This window comes from Apodemus sylvaticus, chromosome 13 (assembly GCF_947179515.1).
Source record: "Apodemus sylvaticus chromosome 13, mApoSyl1.1, whole genome shotgun sequence".
NCBI lineage: Eukaryota > Metazoa > Chordata > Mammalia > Rodentia > Muridae > Apodemus > Apodemus sylvaticus.
In genome coordinates, this window is record NC_067484.1 from 81,130,010 (window position 1) to 81,154,675 (window position 24,666).

The 24,666-nt window shown below is 47.3% G+C and overlaps 1 protein-coding gene across 2 annotated transcripts in view; it reads right to left on the reverse strand.

Annotated features, from left to right (window-relative positions):
• Fhod3 (formin homology 2 domain containing 3) overlaps positions 1 to 24,666 on the reverse strand; it is a 438,336-nt gene that overhangs the window by 363,171 nt on the left and 50,499 nt on the right. For both annotated transcript variants that reach the window (XM_052155219.1, XM_052155218.1), the window contains exon 3: positions 15,974 to 16,038. In XM_052155219.1, coding sequence (XP_052011179.1) covers positions 15,974 to 16,038 — 65 coding nt within the window. The remainder of the gene's footprint in view (positions 1 to 15,973; positions 16,039 to 24,666) is intronic.

Here is a 24,666-nt window from a genome sequence, read left to right on the forward strand (position 1 = left end):
TGTAAGCACCAGAAGGCTGTGTGTCAGCAATTATATTTATAAAGAAAGCTTAATCTCCAAAGGAAAACAGTAATTCATTAAAGTCGCCCTCCTCATCCGCCATCACGGTAGCCAGAGGAAAAGGAATGCGCTGGACAGTGAGGCACGAATCAGCTGTGAGCAGAAACCCAGACTGGTCCAGAAAAAGCAGTAAGAGCAGATGCAGGCGCCTTGCCTGCTCCAGGGCGGTTCTGCCCTCACGCCACCCTGCTGGGTCCCTGTGGGACAAATGGTTAAAGAGAACAGTAATGTAAGGATGAGAGTCGTGAGGGCAGAGCCTGCCTTTCCTCTGTCTGCTTGGGTTGCCTGCCCAGGGAGGCTGTTTTTAGTAGACAATGTGTACCTTCAGCCATTACATCTTATCAGCACTTTGGAGAAACCTGAGAGGATTTGGGGAAGAAAGGGAAGATGACTCTGTGCTCTCAGGTTTCAGCTTGGCTCTCCATCTAATCCCAAACTCTGCTGCTTGTATTATTCATATAGATATATTAAGACCTGCCATGTGCCATGGTTACGCCAAGGATCCAAGAATAGCGACTCCATACCCAGTGGTTATTGAACGCTGGGCACCATTCTGGGATTCGTTCCTTTTAAGAGTATCAACCTGACAAGGTCTAGAACCGCCTAGAAGACAAACCCCTGGACGTGTCTGTCAGTCAAGGAGTTTCTTGATTTGAGTTAACCTGAGTGGGGTGACTTACCCTGAATGAGTGGCATCTTTCCATGAGCGTGGGTATGAGACAGAATAAAGGCGTCTGAATGTCAACATTCATCCTTTTCCTCCCCTTGAATGTGGATGCAATGTGACCCACAATGCCTCATGCAAACAAACCAAAAAAAAATTGTTCTTATGGTCAAAGAAGGACACACAAACAAGGAAATAATCATCTACAAACTGGGAACTCCTAACTTTCCATCACAGATCTCCTGATGAGCGTTCATGCTCTATTTCTGGGTTATAGCCATAGACATCAAGGTAGTGTCATTTTCTGGCCAGATCAGGAAACTCCTTCTATTCCCAAGACAGCTTCACTTGTAAGTTACCCGTTACTGATTCACAATTCTAATATTGTCCCCAAAAGTTTCTCATCCATTTCTTTCCACAATCCTCACTTTATGCTTCAGGTCACAGAGTTTTAGGGTAAAATAACTCCTACTTCCCTCTCAAAATATTGTGGACAATCCAACGCAATCCAACGCCATACCATCCTGTTCTGTGAGTAGACTGTCCCTCTATAGGCTCGTGTGTTTGAACCCTTTGATCCCAGCTGGTGGCACTGTTTTAGGAGGTTGTGAAACTGTGTAAGGGTTGGGTCTGTCTGAAAAGAGAAATGAGACACCAGGGGTAAGCCTCATGGGTTGTAGACCAGAGGGGCAGAGAGGACTTTGCTCCAACTTCATCCAGAGGACTTCCAAGAAGCACACCCCACCACAGCCCATGGCAAAAGCAGGCTTTGATAGCCCTCGGAGTAGGGATGTCACTAAAGAAATCATACTGCCTTCTCTCATGCCCACCCTCTTTTGTTAGGTGGGAATGAAGAAGAGGGGGTAGGTGCGCAGAGGCACCCCAGATCCTCCTGAACAGCTGGGGGAAATCCAGCTCTTATCTTCAAACAAGGCCAGAGCTTATGATTCCAATGTGATGCTCCCATAGTCTAGGAAAAGGAAAGGCCGTGCCATATCATCTATACGAGAGAAGATGTCCAAAGCTCAGGATTCCAGGAAAGAATGGCAATTGTGTGGTCGGAACTCAGCAGGCATTTCATAACCATGGTGTTATTCTGTCGGAAATCTAGAAGCATCTCATGGTACAGGAGCAAAACTGATAGTGACAGCTTCAGGCCCACGTGATCTTGACAGGAATGGAAGCCAGGCCACCACTAACAAACCTGCAGGACTCGAAGAAGCCAGGCTATTCCCCTGTCCCCTCTGGACTCTTCAACCCCACCCTCACGCTTCCCGCTTCTGCAGAACCCATTAAACCCCACATCTAACCACCAGATGATGCTGGTTTGACCATCGGAATCCTGTTGTTCTTTCAGCCTCCGCCTCCATCCCTGCAGGGCAGCTAACAGCCCTCACTACTGTCTGCCCCCAGGAAACAAGCAGCCCTGCTGTTGTCCTCATTGGGTGGTTCTGGACCCTATGCCATTTCTCTTAAGAAATAAAAATGTGTCATGGTGACAGTGCAATCAATAAGTGTGTGCCAGTGGAGGACGGGAACCTCAGTTAACACCATAAGTCACATAAAGTGGGGTGCACAGCGTGTCTGTACTCCCAGCTCTCTCACAGCAGAGCCGGAGGAGAGATGGAGAAGCCTGCCAGGCAGCACAGCCACGCACAGGGGCGGAATGACAAAGATGATGCTCTCTCCAACCGGGTGGAAAGTGAGGCCCAACCCAAGGCTGTTCACCAACATCTACACGGGAGCCACAGCGACCTTACCCACATTCATACACAAATGACACACATCTGCCACACACACACACACAGAGCCACCACACAGAGAGAGAGAGAGAGAACCACACACACATACACACACACACACACACACACACAGAGCACCACACACATATACACACAGAGAGCCACCACACACACACACACATACACACAGAGCCACCACACACATACACACACACAGACCCACCACACACACACATAGAACCAACACACACACAGAGCCACCACACACACACACACACACACAGAGCCACCACACACATACACACACATACACACACATACACAGAGCCACCACATACATACACACATACATAGAGCGAACACACACACGCACACATAGAACCACCACACACACATACACACACAGAGCCACTATACACATACACACATACATAGAGCCACCACACACATACACACACAGAGCCACCACACACATACACACACATATACACACAGAGTCACCACACACATACACACACAGAGCCACCACACACATACACACACATATACACACAGAGTCACCACACACATACACACACAGAGCCACCACACACATACACACACATATACACACAGAGTCACCACACACATACACACAGAGCCATTACACACATAGAACCAACACACACAGTCACCACACACACATAGAGCCACCACACACACATACACAGAGCCACCACAAACATACATACACAGAGTCACCACACACATATATAGTCACCACACACACAAATATATATACATATCCACCATATACACATCTGACATACACACATCTACCATATACACAGACACATACACCATACACATATATACACATCCACTATACACACCAACACACACATATACACACATATACAGATCTACTATATGCAAGTCAGTATAGCTACATATACACCATACACACACAGATGCACATACACACAGATCCATCATATACACAAATAGACACATACATATATCCACTATGCACACGCATACACACACACACACATGTATGCATACGTGAACACATTTATGTACACATCCACACATGCACATATTTTAAAAGGTGAAAAATGCTGTTGCACATGTCTGTCATCTCAGTTATTCATGACACTAAGGTGGGAGAATTCTAAGTTCAAGGCCAGCCTGGACAAGTTAGTGAGGCCGGTCTCAATAAAGGAGACGGAGGATGGAGCTCAGAGGTTGAGGACTTGCCTATCATGTGTGAGACTCTGGGTTCCATCCTTAGCACAACAAAAAAAGAAGTGAAAGAAAGGCTAGAGGGAGGGAGGGAGAGTGGAGGAAGAAGAAAAGAAAAGAAAACTCATGCCAAGGAGGATTACAATAAAACAAGCATGTTTTATTTGTGTCCATTGTACTAGCTTTTAGTTACCATATAAGCAATGGGTTTCTCAGGGACATTTCACACAAAACAGTACACATTTTTAAAATGTATCTTTATTATTGATTTTAGCTGTGTATATGTGTGTGGGTTTGTGCACAAGAGGTACCTTGGAGGCTAGGGGTATCAGATCTAGAAGTTACAGGTGCTGTGAGCTACCTCAAGTAGGTGCTAGGGTCCTCTGCCAGACAGCACTCTCTTAACCCCTAAGCCGTCTCTTTGGCCTCTGTGTCATTAATTCTGTTCGCATTGGTCCACCACTGCCCCCAATTCACCTCTCTTTCTGCAGATGTCCTCTCTCTAAACCACCACCACCCCGGCTTCTATGTCCAATTACCCTCTCTGTCCCCCTCCTATTTCCCTCTAGACCTCCTCAAGACTGTTTTAAATATTTAATCTTGAATTCTGGCACACTTCACCTGGAGGTGACATCAAACGCACCCACAAGGCCTGGATCAGTGTCTCTTGCCTGGCTCCCTGACGTGCTGATCTGGGAACCCTCTGTTCCCAGCCCATCCTTATGCCAGACTCCACAGCCTAGAGTCCCTACGAGTCCTGACAAGGGCCAGGCCGCAAGTCAGACCCTTGAAAAGACTGACTTCCAAATCTTGGAAAGGAGCCAAGGAGAGGAAGGGACACACCTACCACCCCAGGCCTGGCTGTACTCAGTACCAGTCCCAGGCTGGTACATCTTGGCTTGCAGAAACCTGGTTGTGAACATCCGGACATGCTCAGGCCGTCTCACCTGGCATGCCTACCTGGATTACCTGTCTTCAAAATTCCTCTGATAAACACAATCACATGCATGCATGCATACATACATGCATATATGCATACATACATACACACGCACACACAATGGGGGAGACATACAAGGAATTCCTGACCACGACACTTCCTTCAATGGAGCTTCTTTTCCAAGTCCTTAATAGGCTGGCAACTGGCTTCACGACTTCCTAATGAAGTGCAAAGCTCTCCACGGCCCTCTGCACTGCTCCCAGGCAGCCCAGGCAAGAGAAGTGCCTGCTCAGCTCACCCCCCACAACCCACAGCATGCCCAGGGTATCTAGCAACTCCATTTTGTGCACACATAAATCTTCAGTGGCCCTTTATCACCTATAATAAAAACAAGCCGATCAGGAGAAGGGAGCCCGAAGCAGTGCCTTTAACACAGGAATGGAGCTCTGCTAGGATTTCCTATGTGGGCGGCACATTGGCATGCCCCAGCTCCACACTTAACACAATTCTACATCGGGAGGATGGGACCCTTCAGGCTTCAGAGGCAGGCTTAGCATCTCATGGAAGTCAGTTCTGCCTCGAGGAAGAGTCCAGATCCTCTGATATGACAACTGCTGCACCCGTGCAATTCAGCATTGCCCTAACAATTGGGTTGTGGTGTTTTAAGATGGTATAGCTCAAGCTGCCCTTTGACTTGCTATGCACACTAGACTATATCATGTCCTCAAACTCAAACTCACAGCAATCCTCCTGTTGCTCTCTCCCAAGTGCTGGGATTACAGGCACGGACCACTAGGTTTTTCCTAACAGTTGGTAAAGCCAAAGAAAACAAAATTGCTTCGGGATGTTGACGACACCTGGCACATGTGCCCAGTGCTTGGTGTATGGCAGACAACAGTGCTTAGAGTGTATACCTTAACCCACAAATGCACAAGTGTGTGTGTGTGTGTGTGTGTGTGTGTGTGTGTACACACACAGCTTTAAAGTGTTTCCCAGCAGTATCAGGAAGCACCAGGTTGCTTTATATTTACTGCTGCAGTTAAATGGACAAATCAGGCAGGGATGGGGGCATCGTGCTCCTGGACACACAGAGGCCTAGGACCTAACCGCTGGTCTCTTCTCAGCCTATTTTTTGAGCCCACAAATCCATACTGAAGACGAGTGCTTCACGGTTCTGGTTTCAATGAAATATTTATCTAATCCTCACAATTCTGAAATGAAATACCATTCCTTTTGATAAGTAAGGTCACCTGTCCAAGGTCACATAGTTTCTCAGGGGCAAGTCTCATGTCACAGCCTGTACACACCCATCCGCCCAGGGCTGGGCTAGTCAAGGGCTCAGCCCAAGGCCGGAAGCACAGGTAGTTCTTGGTCAAGGATGTGAGGAAGCACAGATGCTGACACAGCCCAGCAAAGTCGAAGTCGGGGAGAACTGGGTCCAAATCCCAGCTCTGCCCAAGAGACCTTGGCTGAGGACCAGGGCCACTGAGTGGCTAACTTCCTAAATAGGAGTTGTAATTCCTGTTCACAGGTCATGCTCTGTGTGAAAGGAGGTGACCCTGCCAAAGGCCTTTTGCTCTGTGCCCATCAGGAAGTAGAAGCAGTACTTAGCTATCTCTCTCTCTACTTCTGTAAAAAAAAAAAAAAAGAAAGAAAGAAAGAAAGAAAGAAAGAAAGAAAGAAAGAAAGAAAGAAAGAAAGAAAGAAAGAAAGAAAGAAAGAAAAAAGACAATTCCTTAAAAAGCAAATTGCCTATATCAAAGCCAGGCTTTTCCAGTCATCAGCTAGACAGATGTGGATTTGAACAGCTTCTTTGGTCTACTCCTGGTCCCTAAGAGAGCAACCAAAGCTCTTTGAATCTCTCTCCTCTGTAAGTAAGGCAAGGATATCATGTTAGGAGGATGAATAGAATAACATGTGTTAATCGTCTGCACAGAAGTTGCCCAAAGATAGCAGCCATGCCTGATTCGGATACTGAGAAATACCCTGGCCGTGACCTCCATAGCAGAGATACTTTCTGGATTCACCATGATGCTAACTCTGCTTCTAGACAAGAACCTCAGACCTACATCTCCAAGATTACTTCAGTTACCTTCCCGTGTGACATCACGGGACATACTTGTCCCCTCTGGAGGACATTTGCACGTTGTGCTTTCATCCACTCCTCCCTAGGTGACATCTCAGGCTATGTAGCATATGAAGGCAGGTGGGAGCTTGTCCAGGAACCCACAGGGACAGGAGAGTACGGTCACCAAAGACATCCATTCCAGCACACCCGGCACCGGCACAGTTTGCCTGCAAGGCCCGGGACTAGCATTCCTATTGCAATATCTCTACCACACAGCTAGGGAGAATTGAGAAATCCACACACCCACCTTAAGGAAGCATTGCCCTGCCTCTTCATATATAAACACAAATGACAATTCTTTATAGGCCTTTCCTCAATTATGCTAATCTGGCAATTGATAAACCCTTCGCAGCTTCCTCCTCTGCCCTCCTGTCTCTTACTTGGGGACTTGAAGCTGAAAGGATGAATAGCAAATGCTCCAGTATTGGTTTTCTTTTTTCACCTCTAGATTAAATCCTGAATCAGTCCCCCAGTGTACCTAGTTTTATCTGGGTTGGTTTTTTTTGTTTTGTTTTTTTTGTTTGTTTGTTTTTTGGCTTGGGAGGGAACAAGTTTAAATACTTCCCATTAGGTATTTCCAATACAATAAAAATGGACAAAATGCTCCCACGATCTTCTAAGAGTAGCCCCTTCTCCCACGTCTGACACCATGACATGAAGAGCACTCGCATGTACACCTAATCCTGAGAAGGCCACGTTTGAAATATAAGGCCTGGAGGAGCACCCACCCTCTTTCTGAACTCCTGAGTCCTCTGGGTACCAAAATACCCAGGCAAGAGACAAAGCACTCTGAATTTCCCAACACCAACTCTGACTGTCCCATGACAGAAATGGATCTGTCCCTCTGTGAAAACAGCCATGGCCACCAAAGCTGGCCACCAGAGCTTGTACTCTACTACATGGTAGCCAGACATGTGACGGGAAGACATATAAGGCGATAGAAATCATCTCAGAGCACAGTGATCATCTTACCAGGGTTTGCTTTCTGGACCTCACTGAAGGTTTTGCTGGCTGACAGCATTCTGCAGTCTAACTGCCAGTCTGTAGTATGCACTACCAGCACGTCCCTTGTAATTCTAGCCGCAGGTATCCCTACCAAATTACTCAAATCTGTGTCCCTTTTTAAGGGGCCAGGTTAGACATAGTCTCTGAGCCAGTTCAGAGTGAGTGAACCAGGAATAGTTCCAAGGTGAAGCTCAAATTCTAATATCCAAAATCTTAATATCTCTACTGATAAAAAGGAACTCCTGTCCTTACTGTGCCCGGTCTTCAGCAGAGGTAAGAGAAAAGCTCCAGGAGGATTCTCAGCTGCTCTTGCTGCAAACTCACGACTGAGGAATCACAAGATCTCATCTGTGGAAAGATGGGTAACAACCCCCATGGTTTCCAGCCGCTCAGGATCAGAAACTCATACAGGGTCTGAGCCGATCGGCAGGTGTGTGTTACAGTCTGTCAGGGCCTTTTCACGATTCCGCTTGGTAGAGGATGGACTTATGGGTAACTGGGCATACATAGCAATCCCGTCTGACAGTAAGGCACCTTAGAGAGGTAGCAATGCTATAGAGTGGAGAGCTTGTCCCACCTAAGAAACTCCTCCCCCAGCCCAGGGAGCCACTAGACACATGAACATTTTGTGGGGTCTGCCACCTAGGACCTGTGACAGATTGATGGGAAACAGATGGTGTGAGGTACTTATCTGATTAACCCACAGAGCTTGCTTTTAATATAGAAAACAGAACTGCAGGCAAAACTGGGTCACAGGCTTGGTGGGGTATAAGAGGAGGTTTAAAATAAAAGTCCCAGAGTCCCAGAAGTCTCCTTCTGCTGTGGAGACTCTGGATTCTGAACCCAGCCGGTCTCCATGCTGAAGCTGGGGGCTAGCGGACAGGAAACACCTCTTAGGAAATCAAAGATCAAGGATCCACGTTTCCGGGGAAGCTTGAGAGCCTGGCAACCAGACAGAGACAGGAAGTGCAGCCCTCTGTGCTTTACCCCATGGTTGCTCGTAGTGGAGTCAAGGAATGGAGCATAGAGGTACCCAGGAATTCAATTCGGAAGTCGCTGTCCCCACCCCACCCCACCCCACCCCCGGGCGTGTATGCAGAAGAACCTCTGTGCGGAGGTACCTGTGGTCAGCTAGACAGCAAAGGCTGGAGACAGAGGAAGCAATGGTGGTCAGAGAGCCAAATGACCAAATGGTTCAGGGAATGGGGGTCTTCCTGGACTGGGGACCGCCAGCTTGACTTGGTTTCTCCATCACATGGTGTTCATGTCAGGGGGCAGCAATGCTTGCACAGTTCCGCTAGCACCCAAGAGGCCAGATGGCCAAGCCAGACCTAATATCTTAGCACTCACAGCATTGCCTCACCCTCTTTAACACGGAATTATCACCAAGTTCTGTCAGACCCAAGAGGGGCTTTTGGCTTTATTTGTTTAATTATTGTTTCCTGAAGAAAACTCCTAAGTTGAAGGGAAATTTCAAACTACATGCCCAGAAAGGGAATACAGGTCAATTGTTTCAACTGACGCTGCAAAGCCTAGCCCCGGCCCACCCCTCTCCCACCACAGGCAATGCTGGGAAAGGAAGCTGGGAAGGAGGATTCTCAAAGAGGGCTTAGTTGAAAAACCACTGAGAGCCGGGTGGTGGTGGCGCACGCCTGTAATCCCAGCACTCTAGGAGGCAGAGGCAGGCAGATATCTGAGTTCGAGGCCAGCCTGGTCTTCAGAGTGAGTTCCAGGACAGCCAGGGCTATACAGAGAAACCCTGTCTCAAGAAAAACCAAATCCAAAAAACCAAAAGAAAGAAAGAAAGGAAGGAAGGAAGGAAGGAAGGAAGGAAGGAAGGAAGGAAGGAAAGAAAGGAAGGAAGGAAGGAAAGAAAGGAAGAAAGAAGGAAAGAAAGGAAGAAAGAAGGAAAGAAAGAAGGAAAGAAAGAAAGAAAGAAGGAAAGAAAGAAAGAAAGAAAGAAGGAAAGAAAGAAAGAAAGAAGGAAAGAAAGAAAGAAGGAAAGAAAGAAAGAAAGAAAGGAAGAAAGGAAGGAAGGAAGGAAGGAAGGAAGGAAGGAAGGAAGGAAGGAAGAAAGGAAGGAAGGAAGGAAGGAAGAAAGAAAGGAAGAAAGGAAGAAAGGAAGAAAGGAAGAAAGGAAGAAAGGAAGAAAGGAAGAAAGGAAGAAAGGAAGAAAGGAAGAAAGGAAGAAAGGAAGAAAGGAAGAAAGGAAGAAAGGAAGAAAGAAAGAAAGAAAGAAAGAAAGAAAGAAAGAAAGAAAGAAAGAAAGAAAGAAAGAAAGAAAGAAAGACCACTGAAGACTGCAGAGGGAAAGATGGGAGATGCGGGAATCCTGTCAACTTAGTTAAAAGAACAGGGTGGAGAAGCTTAAGGAAGATAGACAGGATTCTGAGGGAGACAGGAGCTGGACTGACAGCCACGTATTACAGCTCTGTCCCAGCCTTTGAACCCAGAAACCCATGGCCCTGGACACTGCAGCTGCTACAGAGGGATTGGATGCTGGACAAGACCTATGCCTCGCCCAGTCCCAGCCACGGCTCTGTGAAGCACCCTCGGACCTCGAACCTCCTCAGCAATGACAGTTGGTGCAGCCCGGGCTCCTTTCTCCTTACATTAAGACTGCATGCAGGGGCTGGGGACTACGCCCTGCAAGCAGGAGGCCATGCATTAAAGCATCAAAACCCATTTTTTTAATATTTACCTATCGTATGTGTACAAGTGTTTCAACTGCATGCATGCATGTGTAATGTGGGCTCGTCTAATACCCACAGAGACCAGAAGAGAGGAACAAATCCCCTTGAACTGGAATTATAGATGCTTGGTAACGGCCAGGTGGGCACTGGGGATCAAACCCTGGTTGTCTGTGAGAGTGAGTACTCTTAGCCACTAGGCCATCATTCCAACAACCCCCAGAACTCGGTTCTCAAACGTGTTAGGCCTGGGCACGGGCACACACACACACACACACACACACACACACACACACACACGCACGCAGGCATGCAGAGATACCCATCAGCTCGCTACTGTTACAGCTCTAATACTTGATGCGAATAGCTATACAGCTTAGCCTAAAGAAGCAAATTCTCTGCGCTCTGTACATGGCCACCTCGTTATGCTGGTGCCTCCCAGGCAGGCAACCAATGGCTCTCTGTGTGTGGATAAAGCACCCTTCTCTCTCGGTTTTCTCTTTAAATGTTTTCTTTGTGCCTATGATTTGATGTTCTGAGCGGTTGACAGACCTCATACAGTCACTGGTTCTTTCACGCAGCGAGCCAGCCAGACTCTTCCCACTTGCCATCTCCACACCCCAGCCTTGCTGTCACAAAGACTAGAGGGAAACGGCACTAACAACCTGGTACCCAGCTGTTCTTTTGCAGCTACAAGCCTAAATGGCCTTTCTGTTTCTTCAGCAAAATGTTACTCTTTAAATTCAGAGCAGCACTTTTGTGAGCACAGGCCTTCTGGACCAGGAAGGACTTTTCTTAAGGAAAGATAAGGTCAACAGCAGAAGAGAAACAAAGTTTCAAAGTGTGCAGGGAATAGAAAACCCAACTGTGTCAACTAAGTATCAGTAGTTAAAAGTCAGCACTATGACCAAATAAGAAGCAACTTAAAAGAGGCTCAAGGTCTGATGGGATACAGTCCATCACGGCAGGGAAAGGCATGGCTGCAGGGGGCTCCGAAGATGGCGGGCGGGATGTGTTCATCTCTCATTGGGACCGGAAGCAGGGACAGAAATTCTGGCAGTCATCTGATCACTCTCTCCACTTTTATTCTGACCCTCCAAACATCCTTGGGATGGGAGCACCCATGTTTGGGACAATCTTTCTTTTTTAGTTAACACTTTCTAGGAACATCCTCGTAGACGCTCAGGTTACATCTTCCAGGTGATGTTTCTGCCAAGTCGGTGATTAAGATCAACCATCATGAGCTCTCACAAGTTCAGCATTTTTTTCTTATTTTTGTTGTTTGTTTTTGAGACAGGGTCTTACTATGTAGCCCTGACTATGGGCCTCACTATGTTGACCAGGCTGCCCTCGAACTCACAGAGACCTACCCACATATACCTCGCAAGTGCTGGGATTAAAACTGTGTGTACCACTATGGCCAGTCACATCCCAGACTCCATCCTGACCCTTTAGCCCCTCTGTTGCTCGTGCAACTCTGTCATCCAAGACAGTTCCTTAGAATGCTTCTCTGGGTTGAAAAAAGATCCCTGGCAGGATTCAAAGGATCTTTCTTTCCTATTAACCTTATAAAGTGCAAACTTCTCCTGTTGATCAGAGATCTCTTTTTAAAACTTTCATCTGTAAGTTCACACCTAAGATGGAAGCATCAATGATTTTATCTCTTTAGGGATGGACACTGAGTTAAGAAGGTAAGCTATGCTTGTTTAATATAATACATCACATCAGGCATTCATACTGAAAATACACGGAAGAAAAATCACATCAAGGAGGAGCATAAAGGCGCAAAAGCCTCAGGCTTCTCTTCACCAAATTCTCAATCCAGCCTCTTACCACACACACCAGAACTGCTACACTATCACACAGACCTGTCTCAGAGGTCATCTGGGACCGTCAACACAGAGGACCCATGGCCTTTGGGGTTTTGTGAGTGCTGCTTTGTCGCTAACTTTAAAGGCCGTGCTCCACATGTATCCTCTTGGGGACAGGCTTCCAAGGTCAGCGACGGACAGTTCCAAACACACGTCACCTCCAATTCATCAGCACTTGTCCTGGACTGTAAACATTCTTACATGCTATAAAAGCGGGAGTGAAGGGGAAGAGGGGTGAGGCGAAGAAAGCGGGGACTTGCCGGTGTGACAGACCCTCGGGACAAAAGCTGGTTGCCGGTCCTTTCAGCACCACCGCGGGTACAAAGCAAGTTTTTCCAGGTGCTGCATATCATGCTGCACCTCTGGCAGCTGCTGCATCCAACACCTTCCCAGGATGAGTCTGTTCCTCACGTGACCAGAAATAGAAATGATCTTGCAGGGAGGGAGGACACACGGACGCCCTTCATTTCTACTGGAGGCTGCTCCAGCCCTCCTTTGTTGTTTGGTGTGGTGCTGTTTGTTATTACAGCAAAGGAGGGCCACTTAGTGCCACCCTTAGTAAGGGAAAGGATGTGTCACAATGTGGGAACAGACGTTTCAAAAGCACAAGACACACATCCCACTTTTCATACATAAACAACATCACCCAAGTGGTTTCTGAAGGAAGCTACTGTATATCTCGCCAAAAGTAGAAAATGGACCCAGCAGGATGGTTTTCAATGCAAAGGAAACCTACTGTCTCAAGACAGTCGTTTATCCATGCACACCCTCTGAGGCCTGTGGCAGCTGATGATATAGACTGAGGAAAGCAGAAAACCCATTCACACACTCACGTAGATGCACACGTGAGACCCTGTTTTCATGTACACTCTGGGGACTTAGTGATTTTAAGTATTAAACAGCTTTTAATACTGTTTCTTACCCACGCAGAGACGCAGACATTGGAGAGACGGTTCACAACTAGAACTTCCCATGGGTCTTCTGGCATGAAATACTCTAACAGCATGGTCTTACAGCTTCCCAGCTCAGTTCCCTTGAAGTCAAGCAAGAGCTGAGGCCATTTGTGAGCACTGGAACCCACCTACGTGTTTCCAACATCCTTCACCTTTCATAGTTGTCAGAGCACACGTGACTTAAATGTTTTTGTAAGGACTAATTTTGATTCTTTTCCAAAACAGTGAATTTTCAAAACCATGACTTTTTAATATCTACAATCAGTTGATCAAATATTTAGGTATTATTTAATCAAATTACATGCTTCCAGTAACCAGGGCAAATTGGCATAAGGAAGGTTGAGAACACACATACACACACACACACACACACACACACACACACACAACTGGTTAAACCCTCCAGACATTAGAGTGGAGATGTACTAGTCCCACCACATGGGTTAAGCTGGCTACTGGGGATCACAACACTGTAGAACAAAGCAAGTATTCTGCATCACTTGTAGAAGAGTGAACAATGAGAAGACAATAACGTGAAAGCGATTTAGAAAAGTTTTGTGTTTAAAATATTATATTAAATAATATAATATAAAATTATATTATATTATTTTATAATTATATTATAAAATAATAATATTATATATATAGATATATATATATATAGATAGATAGATAGATAGATAGATAGATATATATATAAAAAATGTAATTGTTTATAAGCAAGATCTCATGCTTACCTCATACTGGCCTTAGACTGTCTAAGTACACAAAAGTGACAATGACTTTCTGATCCCTTGCCTCCACCTCCCAAGTGTTGCATAGCCCTACTCAGTTTTTGTGATGGTGGATATCTATCCCAGGGTCTTTTTGGGTGCTAGACAGGCAAATTATCATTTGAGCTGTATCCTTGCCCACGCATTTTCTAAAAAGGATTTAGTACTTTCAGATTTGAAGCCAGATCACTGTAATAAAAGTCAACTTTCCATTGCTTCCCTGTCCCCAGGAAAAGCCAGTTCACACTTCTGCCCAGGCCTCCTGTGGGGTGGGTCAGCTGCGTTCCAGGGTGGGAGGCAGTGGAATTTAGCACCTGCCCTCTGCCTGAGCTTGTTCTAGGTTTGAGATGGGAGCTGGAAAAAGTTTACACAAAGTGATTTGTCACAGGATTTCTCTTTAGGTGAGCACACTTCATACATGTGGAACAAATATTTTGATGTAACATAGTATCCATGTATGCACACACTCAGTGACTACAGCTGCAGATTAGACAATCAACGTTACCTACAGGTTCCAGAGACCTTTGCAGGTTTCCAAAGCTATTATAGCCCACCCTACAACATCCTTAAGTCCCTGAGGGTTTTGAGTCATCTACACAATCATTTCTGCTTTAGAGCAATACTTGCCAAACATTTCACACCAAAGTAAAATGACATAGATTCCCCTCAGTAACCAGCTGCCCACCCACATCCATCAGGGATGTGAAGGGAACCGAAAGCTGTCCTTCCATTCCATCCGTGAACCCTTTGATCCTGGACAAACTAGCATCAGTAGCATGACTGACCTTCCCCTGATTGGAGGGAGGCCTGAAGACCACAGCAAGCAATAAATTAAAAAAAAAAATTAAGTACATGTTTATGCATAGAGCGAACTTTGTAGATTTTTTTTTTATGTTTTTAAATTCTTGCTTCCCCTGGGCTCAGTACTAGAAAGAACCTACCATTCATGTGGGGCTATCCACTTAGCATATATAACCTATTTCTTCCCAGGAAACCCTTGACTGCAGCAATGGCCCAGTGCTCCTCACCCCCTCCCCCAATGACTATGGAAAATCCATTTGAAAACCACAAGTTCCTTTGCTTACTTAGCCTGTGACAGCCAATCTTCACTCTCATACTGACTTGAACCTCCTGTGAAATGTAAACCTGTTTGTGTGTGTGTGTGTGTGTGTGTGTGTGTGCGCGCGTGCGTGAAGCTGTTTCCAGGGAGAGGTAACCAAAAGGGAAGACCTACCCTGAGTGTTTGTGACATAATCCCACAGCCTGGGGTCCAGGGATCAGTAAAAAGGAGAAAGCCAGCTGCGCACCAGCACATGACCCTCTGCTTCCTGACTGCAAGTGCAGTGTGACAGCTGCCTCACACTTATGCTGGAATGTCTTCCTTCCCAATAAGAACTGTGGCCCCTCAAACCGTAAGTCAAAATAACCCTTGCGCCCCAACGTTGCTTGTCAGGTGTTTTATTATGGCGGTATGAAAGGTAACTGACAGGCCAGTTCAGTCGGAGCGATGCATCTCCACTCTCCAATGACCCATGAGGCCCTTCCAATCACCTGACCACACCTGGGGTCTGGGGATCTACTTCCCCTAAAAGCAAGCTTCCAAGAGCATAGGAAGAGTTGCTTCTGTTGAGTAGAGGCCCTTGCTGGTGACAATCCAGGTAGAGCCTCATGAGTAGAAAGATCTCCCTCAGTGACCTCAAGCTGTCTTATCTCAAGCTCTAGTGGCAATCAAAGAGAGCCAGAGAGAAACGGTACTGCAAAACTGATCACTAGAAGAGGCTCTTCCCAAATTCCAGAAAGCCGTGAGGGCTAGCCCAAGCACATAGCCTATAAAGACAATTTCCGTTTCTAACTGCATCACTTCCTGTCACGCCTGCTCACTGAGGGCAGAGAGCAGGCAGGCCTGCTTCCGACGCCACTCACCAATACAGGCATGGACTCGCACAGACAGCTGCGTCCTTAGAATGATGCTGTTCTTCTTGCCCCGCCTGAGAGAGACAGGAAACAAAACAGAGGTGTTAGCAGGCACCCAACCTGTCTGTCCACACACGCACCTAAGATGAGGAGGGAGTGGGGGCCTAATCTAAACAAACATATATCCTGAAATAACAGTCACAGGCTTCAAGGAGACAACACTGAAGCCTTTGCCTTTTCTGGATTGGCATGTGTTTTATCACCCAACCCTCCAACTCTGAGCTTTCCCAGAATCTATGCATCTTGCTTGACCATTCGGGAAGATTTTCAAATCTGAGACTGTGAAGTGAGATCTGCTTGCTCATTCCCATGGCTGTTTTAAATCCTTTTTTACATATATAGGAAAGAGGAATGTGTGTTACCATCTGGAAGAACTGCACTGTTGGTATCAAATCAAGGCTGTCATGGCCTCTGCCTTGAAATCTTACAGAAAGATGAAATCAATCCACCAAGGATACTTGGGGGCTATTTATTATCAGCCCTGGTAGCATGCGCGCTCCCCACCTCACCTCAAATCTCCCCTGCCTCAGTTTCCAGGAGGAAGGACCTGGGCATCCCCGGCTCTACTCTTACTAGGCCTGTCCTAGGTGGGACCTAGGATGCAAAGATAGACGTGGCAGACAGCATGGATCCTGGCTCAGGGTGGGTAACAAGGGCCTTGAGACCAGGGGAAGCCCGGAAGCCTGCAGCTGGAGACAAATGGAGAGAGCAAACGACCCAGCAACAGGAACAAACATGGCCGGTCTTTCTGTGGCTAAATCCCTTTCCCATCCCCATCAATTCCGCCAGGGCCTCAATTGAAGCAGAATCTGGCAGTGACTCCCAGCATCAGGTCTTAGGGTTGTGTGGGATGGAGACACGGGACCCAAGCAGTCCATATATCCCACAGCACTTCCAGAAATGTGCCCTGAAGAATCCAAGTCAGCGTATCAAAGAGAGACCTGAACACCTAGGCTCATAGCTACACTGTTCAAGACACCAAATCAGTCTAGCTACTGGGGCAGCTGGGGTAGAAAGGTGGGTGTTAAAGGACTGCGGGATGGGCGTAAAAGAGGGAAACAGAAGGAGTGGCTATATCAACAGGCAAGGAAGTCTATCAATCACTATCAGCCCAGCTAATAACGCTAGCATATAGCAGCAGATGGTTGACAGAGGAGAAATAGACTGAGCATAGATGAGATCCAATAGGTGCTTCTCTGGAGCGTCCTAGCACAGACTTCAGCATGTAACTTTGCAGGGCTTCCATATTCCAACACTGAAATTGATAGAAGGCTGTCACGGCCCCCCAGGAGCCTGTAAGGGGTCCTTGCTCTCCACCACCTGCATGTTGAAACACTGCCCAGATGCCACACCTGTGAGCAGCTTCCCAGCTGCTGAGTCAGATGGGCAAAGGCAGTGTGTGGAGCCCAAGGCTCCAGGGACAACGGTCTTCCTTTCTTATCAGTGCAGCTGATGCCAAGGAACCATCGCCAGCTTCTGAATCCCACAGCATTTCCATCCGCATGACACACCCAAGGCCATCCCTCCCCTAGTGAAAACAGGGAACCATCCAGAACAGACACAAGGATCAAGAAGAAATATCCAATTAATACCCAAGTGCCAGGGATGTGAGGGTCAGGGCCCTAAGCTCCCAGCACATAGCTGCCTCTCAGAAAGCGGAAGTTTCCCTGGAAATGCTTGTGGCCTTGGGGAGAGAGCTCTTCATCTGGGTCAGAGGGGCTCTCAAAAACCTGTGTTTACATTCCCGGCTCTTAAGAGAACATCGTCACAAGAACACAGGAAGGCCTTGTCATGGTAAGAGCAGGGACTTTCTTTGTCAAACTGTGAGAGGCACAGAGCCAGAGTCTTTGTCACATTTTTGTGGCCAGCAGTGGAAATGACACCCCCACACTGCCCTCCAGACACATAAGTAAATGTAAATTACTATTTCAGTCAAGGGTAGGAGGAGGTATTTAAACATGCTGCAGAGGCAGGAACAGGCACTTCAGCAGGTCTCCAAGGAGAACAGTCCCTTGCAAGCTTCCAGTTCTGTGAGACTCACTGGGCACCCTGACTCAAGCAGGAGGGAGACTCGAACGAGTCTGAAGGTCGAAGCTGGCTAAGTCTAAGATACTCAAAAGCTCAGCGTGTAAGCCACTGCATTCATCGACAGGTGCACAGGGGTCTCTGCTACTAGTGTGTGAAGCTAAAGGCAGATGCTAATACCTGCTGGCTGATCCCCACAAATTCCCTGACCTCCCGGGCCCAGTTCCCTCCTATGTAAAGTGGGATACTAATGATGCCTTCTACTGAGGGTAGGAATTCTGGTCATGTGTAGGTGGGGCTGTAAGATGGTACAACCACTATGGAAATCAGTCTGGCGGTTCCTCAGAAAACTGGACATGACACTTCCGGAGGACCCTGCTATACCTCTCCTGGGCATACCCAGAGGATTCCCCAGCATGCAATAAGGACACATGCTCCATTATGTTCATAGCAGCCTTATTTATAATAGCCAGAAGCTGAAAAGAACCCAGATGTCCCTCAATGAAGGAATGGATACAGAACATGTGGTATATTTACACAATGGAATACTACTCAGCAATTAAAAACAATGAATTCATAAAATTTTTAGGCAAATGGTTGGAACTGGAAAATATCATCCTAAGTGAGGTGACCCAATCCCAAAAGAATACACATGGAATGCAATCTCTGATAAGTGGATATTAATTAGCCCAGAAGCTCTGAATACCCAAGGCACAATTAACATAACAAATGACTCCCATGAAGAAGTAAGGAGAGGGTCCTGATCCTGGAAAGGATTGATCTAGCATTGGAGGGGAATATAAGGACAGAGAAAAAGGAGGGAGGTGATTGGAGAATGGGTAGAGAGAAGAAGGCTTATGGGGAAGGGGAAATCATTTGGATGTAAACAAAGAATGTAGAAAATAAAAAACAAAACAAAACAAAAAAGTAAGCAGGTTGGGCAAGCCACAGAGAGTGAGCCAGTAAGCAGCTCTCTTCCATGGCCTCTGCAGTCACCGTGTTTCATCACAGCAATAAAGAGCTCTGTATAGACTTGCGTTTCTGAGACTTCTAGTAGACAGAACTATGCATTGTCACCTGTGTGTCTAACTTTTTTAACTTAGTCCCACGTTCTTGAGGCTCATCGAGAATGGGATATGTATCCGTATGTGTTCTGTTACCCAACGCCTGACAAGTTTAGAACAAGGACCATCCCTGGCAACTCACAGCAGAAGATTTTATCTGAGCAGATGGGTAGAGGAGGCACAGTGGTGGGGCAGCTGGCTGCAGGGGCAGCAGAAGCACGAGGCTGCCTGCTCACAGCTTTGCTGACCAGGAAACAGACTGGGCTGGAAGTTAAGTATAACGCCCTCCCAACAACCCAGTTCCCCAGCTAGCCACCCCTCACTTCCCAAAGGGTCCCATGGCTGCCAAAAACAAAGCCACCAACTGGGGACCTAGTGTTCACACACAAGGGCCCATGGCAGACAGTGCACACCCACACTATGACATCGCGCTGATTAGGCTATTGCTGTCCCATGGCACGCACACCCCACTTGCTTTGAGCATTCCTCAGCTAATGGGCATCTGGGATTCTTCTGCTTTGGGGCCTATTATAAATAATAGCTCAGGGAGCTCTGTGTACAGATTTTTTACACAGACAAATGCTTCCTCTCCAGCAGACATATCTAGAAGTAGAATTGCTGGGCTGTGCGGTTTAATTTTAAAGTTTCACATTTTAAGAAACCATCAGGCTGTTTTTCAAAAAGGCCGGACCACTTTACATTCCCGCCAGAAGTACATCGGGTGTCCGGTTTCACGCCTTCCCCCTCAACACATGCCACCATCTGTCACTATGATTCTAGCCTCTACAGTAGGTATACAGTAGGACCTCCTTGTGGTTTTGACTTAAATTTCCACAGAGATTTACAATGCTGAACAGATTTTCACATGCTTCTTGGTCATTATCCATCATCTATGTATCTTGTTGGGATGCACACCTATTCAAATCTTTTCCCCCTTTTGAAATTATTTTTGTTATTGAGTTTCAAGAGCTCTTTATATATTCTGGATATATTTATCATATTCTTCAAGAGCTCTTTACATATTCTGGATATGTTCTGGAGATCTGTTCTCTGATATATGATTTATGAATTTTTCCCATTCCACAATGCCTACCAAGTATATTTACCTCACTGGGAGTCACAGAGACTTGATCCTGTTTTCTCCTTCATAGTTTGAGCTGTATTACTCCAGACCATAATCCATTTCAGCTGGGTTTCTATGTGTGGCAAAAGGCCTCTCACATTTCACAGCCCCTGCCATCCACACTCTGGTCTCCTCAATGGACAGAAGTCTACTTGACCCATCTCTCAGGAAATTCTGCTGCCACCCTGGTCAGCCACTCCTCCTTCTGCTTACTCTGTCCCAGGATCCCCCCCCCTTGCTGGCCCCCTCTCCTCATGTTGTCATGCCTAGTGTCCTTACCCATATAGTCTTTAGACTCTTAGCCCACTGAGACAGACACTGCTGTCTACAGACCTGATGTCCACACTTCCTTTCTGCCTTACACAAAGATCTTGACCTTAGGTGAAGGGCGGGCAACCTCCCTAGCACAGCTCTCATCCCCAAGCAAGGAGTGCTAGTTGCTCGTGGAGTTCCTGGAAAGATCTTTAAACAGAAAAAAAAAATTAGCCAGCACCAAGATTTCTCTACACCTAACTCATCTGCAACAAGGACCTCAGGGTATCACCAGTGTTCACAGAGATAAAGGGAGATCAGGCAAGCAAGCCCACGAGGTGTGGTATGACCTGACCCTGAGTCCTAGCCACTGTGAGCTCTTATCCCCAGAAGAAGATTGCACACCCCTGTCCCTTTCACTCTCTCTGGTGTCTCGGATGCTGATAAGATAATGATCTAGAGCAGCCGCTCTGGACCCAGCAACAGGACCCCAATCTGAAGGATGCTACTGATGTTTTACCACTCACTCCCCAAGGGCATCAGACTCTTTTCTTTTTTTTAAGAATTATTTATGTCTATGAGTACAATCTTGCTGTCTCCAGACATACCAGAAAAAGCATCGGATCCCATTACAGATGGTTGTGAGCCACCATGTAGTTGCTGGGAATTGAACTCGGGACCTCTGGAAGAGCAAGCAGTGCTCTTAACTATTGAGCCATCTCTCCAGCCCAAGCATCAGACTCTTATACAAGAAGGAAGGAAAGAAGGAAGGAAGGAAGGAAGGAGAGAGGAAGGGAAGGAGGGAGGGAAGGAGGGGGAAGGGAAAAAGGAGGGACAGAGGGAGGGGAAGGGTTGGAGGGAGGGGGAGGGACGGAGGGAGGACAGAAGGGAGGAAGGGAGGAAAGAAAGAAGAAAGGAAGGAGGGAGGGAGGGAGGAAGGGAAGGAGAGAGGGAAGGAGGGGGAAGGGAAGGGTAAAAGGAGGAACAGAGGGAGGGGAGGGGTGGAGGGAGGGGGAGGGACAGAGGGAGGACAGAAGGGAGGAAGGGAGGAAAGAAAGAAGAAAGGAAGGAGGGAGGGAGGAAGGGAGGGAGGAAGGGAGGAAGGTAAGGGAAAAAGGAGGGACGGAGGGAGGGGGAGGAACGGAGGGAGGAAGGAAGGAAGGAAGGAAGGAAGGAAGGAAAGAAGGAAGGAAGGAAGGTAGGTAGGTTGGTTGGTTGTTGATTCAACTGACAGATTTGGAGATGACCTGGCTTACAAACAAGGAACCTGTCCTCCAACCAGCACATGCCTGAGAGAGCGGATGTGCTCCTAGGCAGAGCAGGCAGACTGTCAGCGATGAAGCATGAGGATGGGAAGCCAGCCCCTAAGGGGAAAGAAAGGGAAAAGCCGCCTATGTTCCTAGGGGCATGGCGACTCCCTCTGTGACCCTGCCACCTTGCCACAGTTCTCCTAGAGTTCTTGGAGGTTTACCAAGAAATCTTCTTTGAAAGTTCTAGAAGGGCAGTGAGGACATGGCTTAGGAACAGTTCTCCATTGGGGACATCATTGTCTTCAACTAAAGTGCAGCTTTGGGAGGAGCCCATGTGGGAGAGTCATGGAGGAAGGGGACATTCGCACAGTCAGCCAGATCAGCCTGGTCAGTGATGGGTGCCACGTCACAGATGATTGCCACACTGAAAATCAAGATGCAGTGAATGTGGAGCCAATTCCCTTTTCCTTAACTCACTACACACAGAGAGCGCCATCACCACCTTTCGCAGGTGTGGGTGTGATTACATTTGTTACAACAGCTGAGCTGATGAGGTCAGTTTGTCTTATGCCGTTATGTCTATATTCAAGCTTTCCACAACAGAGCAGCTGACCCTAAAACACCCCTCGTGTTTAACCCTTCATCTCTTCCTACACACCTTCCCCCAAACCCTGACATTCGGTAATTTTTCAATTTTCAAGACAGAGTCTCATATAGCCCAGACTGGTCTCAAACTCAGTGATCCTCCTGCCTCAACTTCCAAAGAGCTGGGATTACCTCAGCTACCACCCGCCTCCTCTGCTGTTTCTCCTAGCTTCATGCCTTCGCTTTCTCAGAGTGGCATGCAGCACACGGCACATGGCTTTTTCAGACTTGACAAGATGGATTTGTCCCGCCCTAATATCTCTAAGTATCCATCATATGGTTTCCCTCTATTCTACTTACCTATAAAGACATCCTGGCTGCTACAGAGTACTGGAGATTCTGAGGGAAGCTGCTATGAGCATCTTCACACAGATTTTGTGTGGAAGTAAGCTTGGATCTCACTTGAGCATCTAGGAGACCATTGCTAAACAAGGAACACATTTAACTTGTGAGGAGCCCTGATGTCTTGTTTGGCACTCCCTAGTAATGCACAAATGCCACACAGCTCCACATCCTTGTCTGCACCGGGCTTGGCCAGCACATGCGGATGCTCTAAATGAACACCATGGTATCTCATGGCAACACGTGCTTACCCGACGCGCCTTCCCTATCTGAGTACTCCTGCCCTTGGCCTATTGTGTACCTGGCTTGTTTTCTTACTCCTGAGTTTGAAAGTTCTTCCTGTATTTTAAACACACATCCCTTATCTAATTGGTGTTTTAAAATATCTTTCCTTCCAATCTGTGGCTTTGCTTTCCAGTCTCTTTAATATGTTCTTCTGCATGATAAATATACAACGTTCAAGCCAGTGTTATCTGGGATGCCACAGGCAGCAGGACCCAGTTCTTGGCTAAGGTCTTAAGGGGCCCAGATGCTGCCACCTGAGTCACAGCTAGCGCCAGAACCTGGCCCTCTTCCCTGCTCTGTGCCGGCTCCAGTGAAAGGGCTCCAGGCCATCCATCTCCCAGCCTCTCTGTGGTTGGGTGCTCCTCATCTGGCTCTGGGCCCATCTCTCTCAGCCTTGCCTGTCTTGCCACACCTCAGACTAACATGAGTAAGCACCTCTCGCTCCCTCTTGCCACCCTTACTCCACAAGTTCCCTCCTCCTCAGCATGGTCCCCTCTCTGTGCTCTGCCCCACACAGTTGTGGGCCAATTGCCTATGTCTGTCCACCCCTATGCACACTGGCACCATGCAGAGTCACAGTTACCACATTTCAGTCACTCCTCTCTCACCTCCGCAGTGAGCCACGTGGGACTGTCATCTACTCCAAGTTCCTCCCACTGCTGGCCTTGCCTCCTCTACCCACCCCTAACCCCATGACTTCATAACGAGGCTTCTAGGAAGGTTCCTCCCACACAAGTCATTTGTTATATCTCAACCAATCACAGTCATAGTCTACAGCCGGCAGTTCTCGACCTGTGGGGCGTGCATGACCCCTTTCACGGGGATTTCCTAAGACCATCTGAAAACACAGATATTTACATTGTAATCCATAACAGTAGCAAAATTACAGTTATAAAGTAACCACAAAAGCGTTTTGTGGCTGGGGTCACCACAACAAGAGGAACTGGTCAGGGCTTGAGGAAGATTGAGAACCACTGGTCTACACCACAGTTTGCTCAACTAGGGCAACAGATTGAACTCAGGTGAAGATACTTTTGAAATATCACTTTGCCTGGGCCCACCCCCAGACTCTGATTCTGTGGGCTGAGATGGGGTGTGCAGAGCACTCCAGGGGTGGCATTTGTCTCTGAACCTAAGAGCCTACACCAGAGGTTCCCTAACTAAACATCCAAACACTGGGACAGCTCATTTAGAAAAACAGAATTCCAGACCTTCCTGCAAACCTCTGAAGCCAAGACACAGAGACCAGCACATGTGAGACGCTTTCACCCAGTATATTCTGAGGCGTGCTGCCTAGAATAGCTGGAGCTTTGGAGTCGCCCCTCTTAGCCCTTACCGAAGTCACCCAACTGTCCACTTGCTTGAAGGCTGATTTGACACACATCTAGGCAGATAGTGATGGTCTCCACAATTCTGGAGTATTCATATAACTCCACAGTTATTGAAGATGAACTGAGGCTGCAGTGAACTCACAATGCAGCACAGGTGCGCGCTGCCAGCAACAGCTTGCACTGGTGACGCGTTTCGATTTCTAACTAATTCTCACTACATTTAGAAACCTTTTTACTGCTACCAGAATGCTCATGACCTCCATGTGTCATATACAGCCATATGGGAGTCACAAGAAAGTGCTCTGAGCAGCTCTAGGTGGCCAGA